The sequence below is a fragment of the Mya arenaria genome, chromosome 8 (genome assembly GCF_026914265.1).
Source record: "Mya arenaria isolate MELC-2E11 chromosome 8, ASM2691426v1".
In the NCBI taxonomy this organism is placed as follows: domain Eukaryota; kingdom Metazoa; phylum Mollusca; class Bivalvia; order Myida; family Myidae; genus Mya; species Mya arenaria.
Window position 1 is genome coordinate 59288783 of NC_069129.1, and position 18835 is coordinate 59307617.

Consider the following 18835-nt stretch of genomic DNA (forward strand, 5'->3'; position numbering starts at 1 on the left):
ATTTTAAAGCTGCACTATCATAGATATACCAACTATTTTTTTTATTTTTTTTGTCTTGGAAAGAGCAAATATTTGCATAAATTTCTGCAAACCAATGACTTTAGTTTGCTGACAAAAAATCAGATCGTCGACTTTCATATTTCCGTTCGAAAATTAATGTGTTATGGCTTAAACCGTTACTAACGGTTTAAGAAAAATGCATAAAACATCATTTTTAGAACTTAAATATAAAAAATCTGCGATCTATTTTTTGTCAGCAGTATTATATAACTGGTTTCCATGGATTGTGCAAATATTGGCTCGATCTGAGACAAAAAATAAAAAAAAGTTGTCAAAACGTTCAGTCTGTGAGAGTGCTGTTTTACATGGATTTTTCTTCACACAATATTCAGAAGTGGGGCATGATTTGACGTAACATGGGGCGTGTTTTTACGTCGGATCTCAACGCGGTACAATGGGTAAAAATGGTGCATTCTTGTGAAATTTATACATATTAGATATCCCATATTGGCATGAAAAGAATACTTTGGTAGTAAGTAATTTGGTTTGCTGTTGTTTAAGTGGCTTGAACCGTTGGTAACACCCCCACCTAACTAAAATGCTGCCCTAAAGAGCATGTCTTCCCGTGTCCTTGACAAATAATTCAACCTATTTACAACTACATAATATTTAAATCAAAACTACATTATTGCCTGTTGTTATCAATATGAACTTTTCCTTGACCTCGGTTAAAGTTCGACGTAACATATAGGGAAACAAATCCAATATTTGTTTTTACTATTTGTCGTAGAAAAACGCTCGTAAATAAAGGTTTTCCTGGACCTCTTCCATAACGCGCCTACATAATAATGAACGTCTCGGTACGCGTATCTGAATGCTGTAAGAAAAGACCAGAGAAGCCAGGAACGTTCAATATGTAATGTTATTTAGACATAATGTATGCTACATGGTGATAGAGGCATTGTACTACACATGTAGGTCATATTTCAGCCGACAAATCAATACCACATTTATAAAGTTATATTCGTAATCATTGTGTTTAAAATGACAGAAAAATGTTAAGCAAAGAGTGACCAAATTCCGAGTTATATTCACGCGCGGTGTAGACAAGGCGGGGTTTTGAAACCTATGTTTAATGCAGGGTATTATATTTCTGGAAATAGTGAAGTTTCATATATGACAGGTTGCGGATGGGTTAAACGCTTTAACACAGGGAGTTAGACGATTGGAGACTTTCTTATGACTGCCTAGAAGTGCTAAGGGCGTAAAAACCATTAAAACCCTCCGGTGAACATATTGAATATACAAAACAAAATAAGAATCGAAAAGTTTTAATCGATTAAATTTATGGTCTTCTCCACCTAAGCTCTTCTCCACCGCTGTTTGTATTGCAGAACGGATATCTTGAACCGCTTTACTAGCCCTCGAGTAAGGAATCAATATGTTTTTTTTAAAACATTCTTGCCATAGTTTGGCAACGATTTTAAGAGAGTTAAATCAGCCGTGTTGATTTTTTTAAACCTACTCGCGAGCCCCTCCTACGTTCCTACATCTCATTCGTAAGCAGTACCATCTCCACATATAGCCAGTGTGTGTATACCAAGTGATGAATTACGTCATAAATGCTACACCAGAAGGCACTACTTTGCTTCAAAACTTTAAACAAAGATAACCTTACTGTTTATTCACCAATTTTAATGAAACATGGCATTTTCTGCGCCGCTTACATAGCCCTGCATTCAGTATTTTACTAGAGCTTGATTGAGAGTTTAGTTTCTTAAAACACTTAAAAAGCTTTTAAAAAACGCCACCTAATGTAGCACTGTGAAAACATTATTTTGGAAACCGATTTGTCAAAGTGTTTGAGGAAACTAAGCTACTGATCAAAGTCTGGTAGTAAATTGCAGACGGAGCTCTTTAAGCGGCATAGACTGTTCTTTGTTTCAGTTAAAACGGTGAATAAAATAAAAGATGTTTTTGTTTTTAGTCATTATTCGAGGCAAAATGTTACCGTCCGACATAGCATTTATGACGTTATCTATTACGTGGTATACACACACTGTATTGCTTTAAGAGCTGAATAACAGTAAGGTGTTTTGCTGTGAATAACTCTGGTCTCATTTTGACGAACTTTACTTGTTTTGTTTTTCAAATTCGACTTCAAATAGAAAAAACAAAACAAAGTGGGGTTGCAGATCAGCCTTGTTAGCTAATATTAAACAATGTTCGTCGTGGGGAAGTAATCATACTTCAATTAAAGTACACTAAATGAAAACACAGTTGTGTGACCTTGGGTGTGGACGACTATTATATTTGTATTGTGAACCGTTTGTACCTAATTGTACACAAAGTGGTTCATTTAAATGGTAAACTTAAGTATTCAAAAGGTTTATGTCCTTTATACTCAGTGTGTGTGTATACCACGTGATAAATTGCGGCATAAATGCTACGTCGGAAGGCAATATTTATTTGGAATGAAAACTTTAAACAAAGATAACTTCACTATTTCTTCACCATTTTAAAGGAAACATAGCGCAGTCTACGCCATTTACGGAGCCCCGCCTTCGGTCTTAAACCATAGTTTGATTGAGAGTTTAGTTCCTTGAACCACTTCGACAAATCTTTTCACAATACGGCCGTCTGACGGAGTACTGTCAAAAAATTATTTTGGAAACAGGTTTGTCGAAGTGTTTGATGAAACTAATCACCTTATCAAACTTCGGTAATAAAACAAAGGCAGGGCTCTTGAAGCGGCATGGACTGCCCTTTGTTTTGTTTAAAATGTTGAAGTAAAAGAAAATTATCTTTGATAAGTCTTTATTTTAAGCTAAATGTTGCCTTCCGACGTAGTATATATGGCGTAATTTATCACGTGGTACACAGACACTGACACTGGTATCATCACCTGGTGATTACAAAAGCTATTGAGTTTGTGTCGCTCTTTCAACTATCTGTACTTGACACCATTTCTTCAATCATCTGTTGAATGTGTGAAAGGCATGTCTTATCTGTTGTAGTTCAACAAATTAAGGAGTCAAAAGACATGAAGCTCGTGTAGTTTTATTCCATATTTTGTCATGTTTACATGAAATGTCAAATAAAACCGCCAACTCGCCGACCTGAAAATACACATTATTATTCCAAACATTAGAAGTTCAACAAATTAATAACAATAATAAGGTTTACGATGTTATTATTTTACATAGAAATTGGCTAAGACATTTGTGAATAATGAGGTCGCTCAGTGAAATGCTCTTGCTATGATAAACTGAAATAAATACTTTTTTTTCAAATAGAGGGCAAATAACACCAATCCGGAGTGCCTACTATTTGTTACATGCTTTTTTCCTTTAATTGACACACACATGACAGTTAAGCATAGCATATTTTTACCATTCCAGACCATTTGCTACTGTCCATATGTATAGGTCTTCAAGCTGAATGGATCGAAATTTCATAAAACCGGTAAAACATGTTGGATCTACTTTATATACTTATTTTGTTTCATTTTCACCGCCTTGATTGTACACCTACACAGGTGTGGCTACTTTATTAAATACACGGTGGCTACGTTCAACTTACTTTATTTTCTCTTATAAGAAACCTAACTTTTTATCTGACGTTATCTAATAACACATCTAAGTTTAAAATACATGTGGAACTTTCTTTCCATATATGGTGTTGAGGGTCGTGAAGTATATGTGTTATTTGGCGTGCAAAAGGGTCAATTGTCTATATAATATATAGGGAATATATATAGTAGTATGTGACCTAGAAACGCTTTTACTTAGTTACGGATATCAAATTGACGTTCTTGTCTCCTATGCGAGCAAACCCAGCCAAGACAACTTTGGAATATGATATGACTTCTCTTTGTGGTGTGATTGAACCAATTATATTTGCTTATCATTTCATGATATTCTCTACGAAAATGGTTCATTGCAATATTCATTTGGTTATATATGTATGATATGAGTAAACTAAATATACTAGAAACTATAGTATGGTTTTTATTGCCAAGAATTATACGGTGTTTTGTTGAATTAGGAATAAGCATGTATGAACTAAATTTATCTTTATAAGCTATGCACATATATAATGAAAAGGTATTATCACATGGTTAACCGTTTTAAAGAAAAGAGAACAATGGTTTCAGGAATGTGACCCACAACTATGTTAATTTTGGATGTCTGGCGACCCCATATTATTTTGATAGAATCTGAGTGGATTTTGTGATGAAAAGGGAAATTCTTAAGTTTAACAGACGTTATATTTAAAAAAAAATACTTGTACGTCAAAGACTGCAAAATAGGTCATCTTATGTCCGACTTACGCTGAAATATATATAAACTGTAATAAAATTATATATGATGTAATTTGTTCATATATTTTAACATTTACCTGTAAAACAATATCAATACTATATGAGGTCACCAGGCATCTAAGTTTAACGTGCATGTTAATAGAGCTAGAAACGAGCATATATGTGGGCCGTGTACCCTGCAAGTGTTTTAAATCATTTACTTTATACTATATAGGGAAACAATAATGTTCTGTTAACATCGTCATCAGATATGTCAAAGTACATCATTAAAACAACAGCGAGATAAAACAAAAGTGAATCGCTCATCTGAGATATTTATAAGATACCGGGGCAATTTCGGGTAGCAGGAGCATTCAGAAATATAATATTAAGATCAATATTTTGCAATTATAATTGCAATCTGTTTAAGAGTAAGTTAGAAGGAAAGTAAGTAGGAAACAGTAAACGTATTAATTAATAGCTAGGGACAAAAAAATAGCATCGTCCAAATTAGGTGCGAGCACTGCATTGCTTGACCTTGATGTTTTCACGATACAAAGAGTTGAAGATGCACTCTTACTCCCAAATAAGATTTACCACAATTAATATAAGTGTTTACTATACCAAAAGGGGTGGATAAATGACAAAAAACAATGGTTCTGATGAAAGATACCGAGTTTAATTTGAGAGAAAGGTACAGAAAACACGGTATTTCTATCTTATGACACGATAGTAGATCGCAGTAAATATTTTAGCACTCCCCAATCATTTAATAATTTTGCGTTTTCAACGATTAAATATATACGGTTACAATCAGAAATCAGACTTTCGATAAATGCATTATTTAGTAAGAAGTTGAAGGTTTATCACACAAAATTTATGTTTGTTATGCATGTGTATGTATTGATTTTGAATAAGAGTGTCACTATAGCGTCAACTGGCTGCATGTCATCCTCTAAGGCACTACGTGATCGTTTCTCAAACTGCCGACTCAATAGACAACCTCAGATATGGGGGAAACAGTTTCAACTCTCCAATTATGCTTGGTCAAAAGAGTGAAAAAGTAGAAAGAGCAGGGGGTTTCGAGGTAAAATGAAGAAAAATAATTAATGAGTGAATTGAAACAGTAGAAGAAGTCGGAAATATAAGGGAAATTTGCCCCCTTCACAGCATTGAGCCTCATTCATTATACACAATGAAAACACAGTTTTATGAATTGAACAAACATGGGGGAAAACGGAGCGAAACACGTCAAATCAAGCTGGGAAAGTAAAGTCTATACGATGGTCAATTATTTTTCATGTATTCTGTTTTTAAGCGTGACCACTTAGCAACTAGGGGAATGCTGTAAAATATCTGGACAAGTCCCGAAGCATAGTTAAATGCAGTTGAGCCGCAACAAACATAAAAGAGCCCTGCAGGTTATATAACGTAAGCATTGAACATGACGCTAAAGTATAATACAAATATGTTTCGAATAATTCTTATTAATAATAAACATTTAGCTTATACTATAACTGCTCGGTTGTAAAGACGGCTTGGAGCTGAGATTAATAATTTTCGATGTAGTTTCTTGGAAATAAATCAGTATTGGTCATCTTTTTGAGTTGCCATGGGTTTTTATCTAAAGGGGGTCGAACCTATAATGCGGACACCTATACCACTAGGCCACTCTTAACCTGGCATAAATCGACCTCACGTCCTCTTTTTGTAAGAGGCAAACACCTTTACCAGAAGACCAATTATACCCTGGAGTAGAACCCACATCCTTTTGTGTTAAAGGCGGACACATATTCCACGCACACTCTAACTCTGTTTTACCATTGATACCCCGTTTTCATAAATTGTCCACTTGGTTGAAAATCTGCTTGTCATCCAGACCATTTTTATAAACCAGTTATGTGAGAGTTTTTTTAAAAAAGAATGCCGTTTCGGGGGCCATATTTGTTTAGAAATAGTTTACTACTTTTACACTGGTATGTTATATTTTACTCGGGAACTTTGACCACTTTAATGTATGTACTGTTTTACTGTGGATCTTTGACTACTTTACAGGTGGTTTGTAATATTCTCGGGATTTCCGACCACTTTTACACGTGAAATGAAGTGTTTTACTTGTAATGTAATGTAATGTGAGTTTGCAATGTACATTGTTTAGTTGGCCATGTATAGTGTATGCAAAGGACATTGTATTTTGTGTCGGAGCAATATTTTCTGTTTTGTCTATTATATGTTATTGGCAACGAGACACGCAAATCAATAATTATGAGAGTAAATAATATAACGATGTTTCCATTTTTTCAAGCTAAATTTAGATATGTTGATCTTTAAATGTTATCATTTATTTATAATTGTATATTGTCTATTCATATGTTTCGAAATGGTAAAGTAATATTACGTGATCGGTAATACCGGCCTGTTGAACACACGCATTTCCGTTCATTGATTTACACATTGATATGACATTAAAGATATGTAAAACCTACGATACCCTGTGACGTTTCTCCTTATAGGCATTGTTAAATTTAAGAGGGACGAGCCATGCAACGCTATATTCAATGAACAACAATGAAATGGTGGCGTCCATAGTGAAACATGTTTTAAATGATGTATATTTTGTTTTAAAGATTATTCTAGTTTTCATTGTGTAAAATATTTTTCACAACAAATCTGGCCATTTCACAACTTACAAATATATTACGACTCACGACCCACGACGATTGCTCGTTATAACTTACCATGAGCGCTTAGGAAAGCTAAGTGGAAAAGCTAAGCACTTCGAAACAAATCCTCACCTTATGGGGTGCATATCCCGCATGTCTTATTACACCTGAGCTTGGATACTTGGTAGCCTGCCCCGGAGGCGGGGTCACAGAAGCCAAAGCTGAGCCAGTCAGCGCACTTGAACTGATCATCCTCCACATCCACACAATCCGCATCAGTGCCACCACCAATCGTCACCACGATGTTTATCACTGTCGTGCCTAAGAGAAGAACAATGGTGGATACAATTTCGACTTTTGTTGTTTTTTTAAAATTAAGACAGATGGCACAAGAAGACAAAATAAGACGTATGTACAGTCAAACCCCGTTGACTCGAGTTCGCTCAGCTATTATTCTTCGTTGAATAGACGTGGATGTGAAGGGCCAATTTCTTTATACTGAAGGCAAGCATTTTTTTCGCCGGTCTCTTGGAGTTCGACTGAATAGAGTTAGTGATATACAATAATAGACGTTGTGCTTCATACCCTCAGGGTTGACTGTGGTATCGGGTGCAGGGGTGTTGGCCATAGTTGTAGTGACCATAGGTTCGGCTGTTGTTATACCACCACAGAATCCGCAGTGTTTTGGGCACTTCTCGTGGGCAATAGAGTAGGCCACAGAGGTTGTGTCGTGGCAAAAATCGTACTTATCCAGCTCTGCACACTTAAACGCATCGCTTTCGGTGTCGTGACATGCGCTGGTGTCTATATAATGACATACGCATTTGTATACATACGAATCATGGTGGTGGTATCTTATTTTTTCTCGTGGACATAACTCGATGGTCTATTATCTTTTATCTCATCAAATCTATCTCCAGCTGCAAAAAAGTAATAATGCTTATCTATCTCGGGTGATATTTGATATTGGTCTGACACGAATCTAACACCGATTTCATCGAAGAAGGTAATATATATAGCCTTTACAATGAATAACGTTAACGGTGTGTATGACCATAGGACTGATTAAAGTAAGTTGTATATTGTATCCCTGGGCTTATTGGCAAAGCTTTCATATTTCATAGACAGATAACTTTCCCCAATGTATACTACACGTAGGCAAGGTTTTATCTTTGTATGACTTTATTGTCTTAGATGCGTAAGATTACAGGTATAGTGCATGGCCGAGAGTGTAAGATAGGTTCATCCCAACCCGAGCGTAGGGCGTTTGCGGAAACGTGGTTTACAGAGTTTCCGCATAACACCCTGCGCGGGAGTTGGGATGAACCTATATTACACGAGCGGCATGATACATGCCTTTTCTCCAACCTCAGTTTAAAAAAATAAAGTAAAAATGTATTTTTTCGCTGGAACTCTTTTGTGCGTAGTGAAAATAATGTCCCTTTATATATGTGATATTTGTAGTTGTCATGGATACGCGCGCAGTGATGCCGATTATGTAAATAGCCAAATCGTTCTGTAAATAATAGTTCTGAGGAGAGTAGAGCATTATTTCTTGAATGCAGCGTTAAAACGACAATCTTTAACAAGGAAGGTAATTGTGTGATGACAATAAACAATGTCCCATACGGATACTTCTTTTATATTTGCCCATGGGCAAAATATGAATTTCCAGCATTGCCAAATTTTTGGATCTGTTTAACTGAGGTGGGAGAAATATAATTCTTTAACATGTTTACACAGCTAACAGTTTTCGTTTCTTTGTAAAATATATGAAAGCTTGAAATATCACTCTTTATAAGACTTCTATAAAATGCCCCTGTTTCAGATCGTATTCATACTGGTATTTTTAGTCAACGTGAGTATACTCTGAACTCTCTTTTAATACACCACGTGCTAAACGTTTAGATTACTTGATCAGGAGCGTAGCTTCCTATAGGCCGTGTAGGCCGCGGCCTACACATTTTTCAGAAAAACCGAAAAAATAAAAATGCCTTATCTGCAATAAAAAAAACTGAGGGCATATGAGGGTGAGGGGCTAAACTATGAACTTTCGACAAAAGCGCTTTAATTTATAGGAAACCGGGTATTTCAAATATATCGTTTTCCTTTGCCAAAAAATACATTTTCAGGCGACTTTAATGTTCCGTATATAATTTATCGAAAGTTGCATACCAGTAGTCTGCACGTTTACGCTGTACATTAAACATTTCCAATCGGCTTGGTAAAAGTTTGCGGGCGCTTTATTTGAAATTGTAAACGGTCTGGCGCCAATATTGCCGAACATAGTCCTACTTATCCTGATTTCGATAGTCTCACTTTGACTTCAATAGATGAAGATACCAAACAACAACTGCTAGAAGGAACTTGACAATCATGCCTCCAGTACCAGTTTCCACCCAAGTGTCCAAACTATGATGGATACAGTTCAGGACATTGGATTCTTATTCAATTATTTAGCAAATCGTCTAGCAGCGTTCCAGGACGAGCTTTCTAGAGAAGTCGCAACGAAGCTTTGCTCGTTATGTGAGACACAATGGTTCATGCGTGCGGACGCACTCGAAAAGTTCCAAAATGTGTTCCCCGAAGTGGTCCACGCACTTGAAACTATTAACGAAGACGGAGACGAGAAGGCCGGCCAGTATTTATCCGCTGTACTGCGCTTTGAATCATAATCTCACTTGTAGTGGCGCAACATATAGTGGGTACTACCGTGAACCTGACAAATCTTCTCCAGGATGTGCACACACCATCTGATTACTTCAGAATAACCTTGTACAATGTCTTTAAAGACAGATACAGTGCACATCATTTATTGCCTTCAAAATTGGAAATTCTGCAGGACGACATACTGCCATCAATTTATGCTGCTAAGGCGCCTGATCGCCACGAAACATTTGACACATTTAAAACAGAATGGAATGTGAGATGGAGCATCGCAGCCGCAAGTTTATCTAGACTGTGAACAAGAGACCATGAAGCAGACCAGCAAGGACCTGTATCCTAGCATATTCACAATATTTGAGGTTCTTCTTACTATGCCACCTACATCAGCCTCTTGTGAAATATCTTTAGAGAAATGAAACGAATAAAAAACTTCATGCGAACGACAATGAAAAGCGACAGGTTGTCATCCTTGGCCCTAATCCACAGCCACAAAAGCATGATCATAGAAAATGCCGGAAGCTAGAGATTTTTTAATGATCCCGGAAAGTCAACTGTGCTGTAGAAAGCGACATAATACATAATGTATATATATATATGGCATTGCTTGTGCAAATACGCATATGATTAACTTAGATTTTGGCAACAAAATGCATTAATATTGAGTGAAATTTAATTGATAAAATGTTCAATGTTTTACTTCCATGACCTGTCTTCTTTAGCTGAAATACGTACACAATTATTTAAAAGTAAAACATAATGATATTGTTGCTCTCTTTAATGTTTTTACAACAACGAAATATACGCCAAAATGCACCTACAATCACCTAGCTAAGCAAAATTTAAACGTGGCCTACACATATATTTTCGTCAAGCTACGCCCCTGTTGATTCAACTGAGCTGACAACCAACAAGGCGAGCGGGTAGCTTACCAGTGGTATAGTTTAATAAAGAACGACTCACTTTGGAAAAAAAACTTGAATCATCCAAGATATTTAGAAATTGTTTTCAATCATAAGTAGCCCTGTATGCCCCGTTTCAGGCTAACACCTATGTATAATATTTACAGTGATGAGTAAGAAAAGAAACAAATGCAAATGTATTGCAAATGAACCACTGTTCGATGTTTTCCATAACGAAAACAGTTATCAGATACACATTCATTTCAACATGTACGTTAATCTCTTATGTACATGACTATTAGGTATGTATATGACTGTTCTACCTGGTGCTACTGTCGTGACCGCTGGCATGACTGTTGTAGCAACAGCATAGGCCGCTGAAATACAATCACAAAGGTTAAGGCAGAGAAATCATTATTTTATGATAAGTGGTTTAGTTTAATCTTATTTATTATACAACAAATGTCGGACACAGGTTTGAAAAGTGGGGAAGTGACCATGAATATCCACTTGTTATGATTATAGTTTTACTGTTTTTTCTTCATGTTCGTTACTGTCACTTATAGTTTCTCGTTTCGAAAAAGCCAATAAAAACCAAGTAACTCGTGCACTCTACTTTGGTTTTTGGCGTACGTGACTGAGTTAATCTATTTATTAGTTTTAACTTGTTTAATTTATAACGATAGTGAAACAAGTTATTACAACATCATGTATCACTTTCGTTGGCACAATTTTACGCGAGTATGTGGTCTTGTGTTGTGGGGGGAACCGGAGTACCCGAAGGAAACCCACCTGTCTGGCTTGGTGACCACTTGGTGAATCTTTTTTATTGGGTTGTGATAGGTCATTCTTAACAATTAACCTATCGCGAGTTTCGACGATTAATTTTAATCCGGATATAGTTCACGTAAAACAAATTTAAAATTATTTATGGCAATGATTATTGTCGTTCCCTTGGACTGAGCTCCTCCTAAAGAGTGGAAGTAGTTCGCTCAGCAATCTTACATTATAGCATAATCGTACGTTCAACTACAAGGACACGTAACACTTGAACTTCTTTAAAGATGCACTCTTTCTTCCAAAAAAAATTACCACAATTAATACAAATGTTTTAATATACCAAAAAGGATGAATAAATGTCGAAAACAATTATTCATATGAAGGATACTGAGTTTAATTTGAAAGAAAGGTGCAGAAAAAAACGCTATTTCTACCTAATGAGACGATAGTAGATTACAGAAAATCTTTTAGCGCTCACCAACCATATATTACTTGTGCGTTTTCAGCTACTAAATACACGTTTACCATCTTGTTTTCAGTAATTAATAATTCCATAAACGTATTACTTATTAAATAGTTAAAAGGTTTACCACCGAAAATTTATGCTTGTTATACATGTGTATGCATGGACTTTGAATAAAAGTGTCATCGTAACACAACCCGCGAAATTATGTAAGGCACTTAAATCGACATGGTGTACCAAGTTTGAGACGAATCCCTTTAAAATGTGGAAGTGGTCTCTGCTCCATATTGTTTCCGGTTACCTGACAGACCGATGAATTGTATTGTAATATCATTTATTTTAACTCTGTAAACACAGTTTCGGAAAACATGTTTCAAAATAATTCAAATTGTTTTGTATCGGAGCAAATTGCCACTGCATTTTTATATTTCTGTAAGTGCAACCAATAGTTCTACTCGTATTTTGTAATCATACTAATAATAAGATATTTTGTATTTCTCATTCTATTTGATGACATATCGATTACCTATTAAACAGTATAAACCCAGTAAAAGATATACTTGGAGGAGACTTTGAAATAAAGTGACATGCTTGTAATGAAATTGAAACATTGCTTGTTTTTTCTACAATAAACTCATGAAATGCCAAATTAAACTTACGGCAAAGATTGTTCTCACAACCAGTAGCCTCACAGCACTGTGCGCAGACTTTTGTTCCGAAGTCTTGATGGTGGTGTTGCCTTTTGCCTATCGCAGGTAGTGGGTTTTCACATTCCTACCACAGATGTTTGGAAACATTAACAACTTACCTAATCATTATCAGTGTGTGTATAACACTGTCAAAACATTATTTTGGAAACAGGTTTGTCGAAGTGTTTGAGGAAACTTATCACCTTATCAAACTTCGGTAATAAAACGAAGGCGGGGCTCCTTAAGCGGCATAGACTGCGCTTTGTTTTATTTTTGCGTTCCGACGTAGCATATTTATCACGTGGTATACACACACTGATAATGTATTATCTATTAGACGAAGATTAAATAGCAAAGTAGGACGTTGACAATCATATATATATATATTGCCTCTCATGACGGGAACAGTACATCTTGTCACTCCGAGGCAACACTGTCAACCAATGCTGGAGTAAAAGAACAACGGACAGTGTTTGCCGAGGATTGAAAAGATGCACCGTTGCGCACAAGAGGGTCCATACCCATTCTTTGTCGTCTTTTACCAAAATATAAGCAAAACCTCTAAACGACACAGCCAAAAACGGAAGAAGGAACACCCCGTACCGCATTGTACGGTGACGTAAGCGGAATTCCGTGCGCTATCGGGTAATATTGTTAAATGAATAAAAGGATTGAGGAAATAGGGGATATTATGAAAGGACGCTTTTCTGGTGACCTGTATCACGTCGAGTTCGGTGTGTAAACACTAATCCGTCGGATACAAGCGAGTGCAACGAAGTCAGAACTTACAGAATTCACTTTATTGAGCAAAATAAGAACAAGTTAATTTATGTTTTAGAAAAATTAACTAATTGCTAATATGAAAACAATTATCAAATTGCACAACACAAAAACATTAACAACAAAAAAAACGGTACTTATTTTACGAGTATAAATCGTCATTTCCTGTAGACGTCATTTTTAACAAAGTAAATATTCTTGGGATTTTTTGACGATCATAATATGTAGAATTGAGGGAAGTTTGTGTGTCAATCGCTATTTCTATCGATGACGCGAATTCGCCGTCTTCTTTGTTTTGGCGAGCTGCTCACATTTATGATAATAAACATGGATAATGCAACAACTTCAAAATGGCAAACAAAGAGTTTTCACTGAAGTAGCTTTTTAGATAGATTGGAGGAATAAGAACCATGTTCCTTAATATTTACATGCTTCTGGAGCGTGAGTGAAGTTAGATAATTTAATGTATTTAAAAGTTTAAAAGTTGACAGGTTTTACCAGGTTATTGTCACATTATATTTATCAACGCGAAAGTAGTTCCGAGACAACACACGGTACTCGCATGATACGGAATCAGAAAACGACAGTATCATGATACGGATTTTTCAATACGGAGTGCTGTAATTTCACTGTTGGATATGGACAAAGGAATTTGATAGGCATGTACTAATGTTTTTTATGGCATTTTCTTTTCTGGACAATATTAGGCAAGTGCAAAATCCTGCAGATTTCATGATCTCACCGCACACATTGGTCTATGATATCCCTGTGTGTTGACAGTGACCATTAACCAACCAGTCACAAAACAATAAAGTTCATTTACTGGTTATCGATTAAACAACCAATGTAAGGAGTGGAACCGTTGTGATGTTGGGTGTTCTTAACGTGATGAACGAGATATGACCACTACTCCCTGGCCCAAGATTAATACTCTAGGGCAAACTATATACTTTTCACATTTAAATATCACATGCGTAAACCCATTAGCTAGTTTTTAACAAATTTATTAACTTGTTTCAACTATTGACCATTAATGATGTGTTGCGAGGGTGGTCGATGTGGAACGAGGATTTACGATGTGTATCGATGGTTACGATGTGTTACTTGAGCTTTCAATATGTTACGAGGGTTTCGATGTGTAACGAGGGTGTTCGATGTGTTACAAGGGTATCAATGTGTTACGAGGGCGAACGATGTGGTTACTGGGGTTTAAGGTGTGAAAAAGGAGTTTACGATGTGCTATAAAGGATAACAATGTGTTACGAGGGTTGCGGTGTGTTAAGAGGTTGTACGATGTGTTACTTAGGTGACGATATGCTACGAGGGTAACGATGTTTGATGAGGGTTAACGATGCGTAACGAGGGTGTACGATGCATTAAAGGGGTAACACTGTGTTAAGAAGGTTACGATGTGTAAATTGAGTTTGCGATATGTTACAAGAGGAACGATGTGCTATAAGGGTATACGATGTGTTACGAGGTTGTACGATGTGTAACATGGGTTTACGGTGTGAAAAGATAGGTAGTGATGTGTTACGAGGGATACGATTGTGTACGATGCGGTACGAGGGCTACTATGTGTTACGAAGGTTACGATGCGTTACGAGCGTTAACGATGTGTTACGAGTATTATGAAATATATCAAGAAAGAACGATGTGTTGCGAGAGTAAACGATGTGTTACGAGGATTACAATATATTTCGATTAACACGATGTGTAAAGACTAAGAGATTTTACGATTTGTTGTGAGGGTGAACGCTGTGTTACAAGGGTTATGGTGTGTTAAGTTGTTGTACAATGTGTTATGAGAGCTACGATTTGTACGAGGGCTAATGATGTGTTACAAGGGCAAACTTTAAGTGAGGAGAGCCAACGATGTGTTACGAGGGTGAACGATATGTAACGATGGTAACGATCTATAAAGAGGGTTTGACGATATTTAACGAGGGTTAATTTGTGTTACCAGGTTTAACGATGTGTGAAGGAAGTTTACGATGCGTAAAGCTTGTGTGCTACGTGGGTTACGATGTGTCCCGACGGTCTTTATATGGTACGAGAGTTAACGCTGTGTTACGAGGGTTACAAATATGTTACGAGGGTTACGATGTGCTACGAGGGTTACGATGTGTTACGAGGGTCATTGATGTGTTACGAGGGTTGCGAAGTGTTACGAGGGTCATTAATGTGTTGCAAGGGTTACGAAGTGTTACGAGGGTCATTGATGTGTTACGAGGGTTGCGAAGTGTTACGAGGGTCTTGATGTGTTGCAAGGGTTACGAAGTGTTACGAGGGTCTTGATGTATTGCAAGGGTTACGATGTGTTACGAGGGTCATTGATGTGTTACGAGGGTTACGATGTGTTACGAGGGTCATTGATGTGTTACGAGGGTTACGATGTGTTACGAGGGTCATTGATGTGTTACGAGGGTTGCGAAGTGTTACGAGGGTCATTGATGTGTTACGAGGGTTGCGAAGTGTTACGAGGGTCTTGATGTGTTGCAAGGGTTACGAAGTGTTACGAGGTTTAACGATGTGTTGCAAGGGTTACGGTGTGTTTAGAGGGTGTACGATTTGCTTCGATGGTTAATATGTATTACGGGGTTACGATGAACTACAAGTGTTACGATGTGTTACGAGGGTCATTGATGTGTTACGAGGGTTGCGATGTGTTTAGAGGGTGTACGATTTGCTCCGAGGGTTAATATGTATTACAAGGGTTACGATGAACTACAAGGGCTATGATGTGTTACGAGGAATGGCGATGTGTATAGAGAGACCATGATGTTTAACGAGGATAACGATGTGTTGCGAAGGTTACGATGTGTAAGGAGCATGAACGATATGTTACAAGGTTTTACGATGTGCTTTGAAGGTTATTATGTATTAAGAGGATAACGATGAACTACAAGGATTACGATTTGTGAAAAGGATTGATAATTTGTAAAGAGAGTCAACGATGTGCTACGAGGGTTACGATGTGTTACAATGGCTTACAATGTGCAAAGAGAGTTTACGATGTGTTACGAGAGTTTGCTAAATGTAAAGATTGACGTGACTTACATGATGATCCTTGCAGCTGAACTTATAGGTGAAATTTCCATTCTTGTCGAAAACATCCAAACCGCATTGCTATAATGGATGTAATATGTAATAATTTTCAAACATCAAATATGCTCATAGGTAGGTACAGCAGCATAGGCACATTATAATGAGACATTGTTTCTAATATTATCGTTGAATAAATGTTAAATGATGAAGAATTTGGCATAATTAAGAAGAAATCCCAAAGCTTATGAAATGTTTAATATGTTTATATTAGTGTTTTTTTCTCTAAATGTTAAAAGCTGCACTCTCACAGATTGAACGTTTTGAAAACATTTTTATTTTTTGTCTTGGAACGAGCCGATTTTTGCGAAAATCCATGAAAACCAGTTAAATAAGACTGCTGACAAAAAAAAGATCGCAGATATTTATTTTCAAGTTCAAAAATTGATGTTTTATGCATTTTTCTTATACCTTAAGTAACGGTTTGGGTCATAAAACATTAATTTCGAACGGAAATATGAAAATATAAGCTCCGATTTTTTTGTCAGCAATCTTATATCATTGGTTTGCAGATATTTATTGCTCCTTCCAAAACAAAAAAAAGTTGTAAAAATGGTAAATCTGTGAGAGTGCAGCTTAAAGTGTAATCTCTGATTTAAACTTGTGCCTTAAATGACTGACCTATACAATGAAGTCATTTAAGGTTATTAAACTATTTCTTTACAAATGACGATACACCAGCAAACTCATTTGAGTAACTTGTACAAAACCTTTTGCGGCTATATCGATTACAAAAGCTCGCAATAGTTTAGGTTGGTCTGTATGTACTTGGATCGACATTTTAAAGTTAAGTTAAAAAAGATATGTAGTATAACAATCATAACATAATTAGAAACAGGCCTTTCAGGAGTCAAATCATATTCATGTTCAATTCATGAACTTCAGAGCAGTGGAGAACTCGTGGTAGACCCTTATCCACCAATTTTTATTCATTTTAGATATTTTGTCAGTCAGATTTGGTCTGTATAACTTGCATACCGCTGATAATGAAACGTCGATGTGTTCAAATCCTACAGACTTCCGCAGTTTCAATTAAACAAACATAGCTAATCGTCATGCAACCTCCGAAATCAAATGTGAAAATTGTAAATATTTTAAAAACAAGGGATGCATCGAGTGCAAACGGCAAACTTAGCAACATACCCCGTGGTGGCAAGCTTGCTGCACCGTGCAGTCTGCAGGGTTTGACACGTGGTCACAGTGTTTACATATCTTCGTGACGCCCGGTGCAGGCACCCCGGGAATCACTGGAAATAGAGTTGCGTTCAAACCATTTCATTATATAAAACATTTGCTGTCACACTAATTCTAAAATGTTTGTATATGGAATTACAGAAAATGTTAGTTTGGCTTGAGTAGTAACCATAGAAATCACCATAAAAAGTATTATAGTTAAGAACTGATTATAATTCTATCATATCTTCCAGTTAACCAGTAGAAAAGGGATTGTAGTAAATATAAACTATGGCTGAAAATAATTCCGTCATAGCTTCCAGTTAACCATAGAAATTAGTAGAAAAGGGGATTATAGTAAATATAAACTATAGCTCAAAATAATTCCGTCATATATTCCAGTTAACCATAGAAATTATAGTTAATATGACCTATTGCTAAATAATGTTACGTCATCGCTTCCAGTAACTGGAAACAAAATGGCGGCATTTATGGTGTGACTTGTAAAGCGGTCATGTGTTCTTCAAATGCAGTTCATGTCCCTTTTATTTAAAAATCTTTTTTCTCTAAGAAATTCATGCAAGAATTTCCTAAAAGTAGAACATTTTTTTATTAAGGTCTTAGGAAACAAGTTTAGTAGACACATTTTTCATTTTTAATAGCATGTCAATGTTCTTCCACAATTTGTTATGTAAAATCATATAACGACGATATGTCATAATGGCGTCGTCTTTTATGATATAAACACATATTGTAAAGATAAATCTTTTATATGATATTAAAAAAGGCAATAACAAATAAAGTAGAATTTTGGCACTTACAATACTGCAGAAGACAGACAACGACAAATGCTTTCCAAACCATGATGCTTTGTGAACTGTAAGTTAACTTTGCGAGTAGCTGTAAACCCTTTATGGAAACTATCTTATCTGAGGACTAAAGGCCGTGACCTGTACTGAGATTGACACAAACCCAAGTAAACGTATATTGTTACGTATACACATAGATAAGGGAACATATTGTCCTAAAATCGTCTTGGTGTCTCTAGTCAGGTTTCATTCCAATAGCTCGATCTGTTTTCGAGTTGAGGCGAAGTTAAAGTGACTCTCTTATTCAAAATCTATACATACACGCTTATAACAAACATAAATTTTGAGTGATAAACCTTCAACTACTTACTATATAATGCATTTATGGAAAATATTAATTACTGATAACAACATTATAACTGTGTATTTTATAGCTGAAAACGCAAAAAAAATATCAAATTATTGGTGAATGGTAAAAGATTTACTGTGCTCAACTCATGTCGC

At 36.2% G+C, this 18835-nt stretch overlaps 1 protein-coding gene across 2 annotated transcripts; it reads right to left on the bottom strand.

Moving 5' to 3' along the window:
• Nucleotides 1–3044: 3044 nt before the first annotated feature.
• On the bottom strand, nucleotides 3045–18479 carry LOC128243069 (uncharacterized). Of its 2 annotated transcripts, XM_052960570.1 has the most exons (8): nucleotides 18344–18479; nucleotides 17493–17596; nucleotides 16305–16373; nucleotides 12435–12549; nucleotides 10856–10909; nucleotides 7552–7770; nucleotides 7099–7287; nucleotides 3045–3119 (listed from the first exon to the last, which is right to left on the bottom strand). In XM_052960570.1, the coding sequence occupies exons 1-7, from the start codon at nucleotides 18384–18386 to the stop codon at nucleotides 7100–7102; spliced, it is 792 nt and encodes a 263-aa protein (XP_052816530.1). In that variant the 5' UTR covers nucleotides 18387–18479; the 3' UTR covers nucleotides 3045–3119; nucleotide 7099. The 2 variants fall into 2 exon arrangements, with proteins under 2 accessions (XP_052816530.1, XP_052816531.1); XM_052960571.1 differs by lacking the exon at nucleotides 7552–7770 and having other exon boundaries at nucleotides 18344–18478.
• Between the last annotated feature and the right edge of the window lie 356 nt (nucleotides 18480–18835).

Bases quoted from the DNA above. Each gene is read 5' to 3' on its own strand.
- LOC128243069 (XM_052960570.1), bottom strand. From the start codon at position 18,386: ATGGTTTGGAAAGCATTTGTCGTTGTCTGTCTTCTGCAGTATT. The intron at 16,374-17,492 runs GTATGTTGCTAA...CATCCATTATAG, and splicing joins AGCAAGCTTGCCACCACGGG to CAATGCGGTTTGGATGTTTT. The intron at 12,550-16,304 runs GTAAGTCACGTC...CATCTGTGGTAG, and splicing joins TCAGCTGCAAGGATCATCAT to GAATGTGAAAACCCACTACC.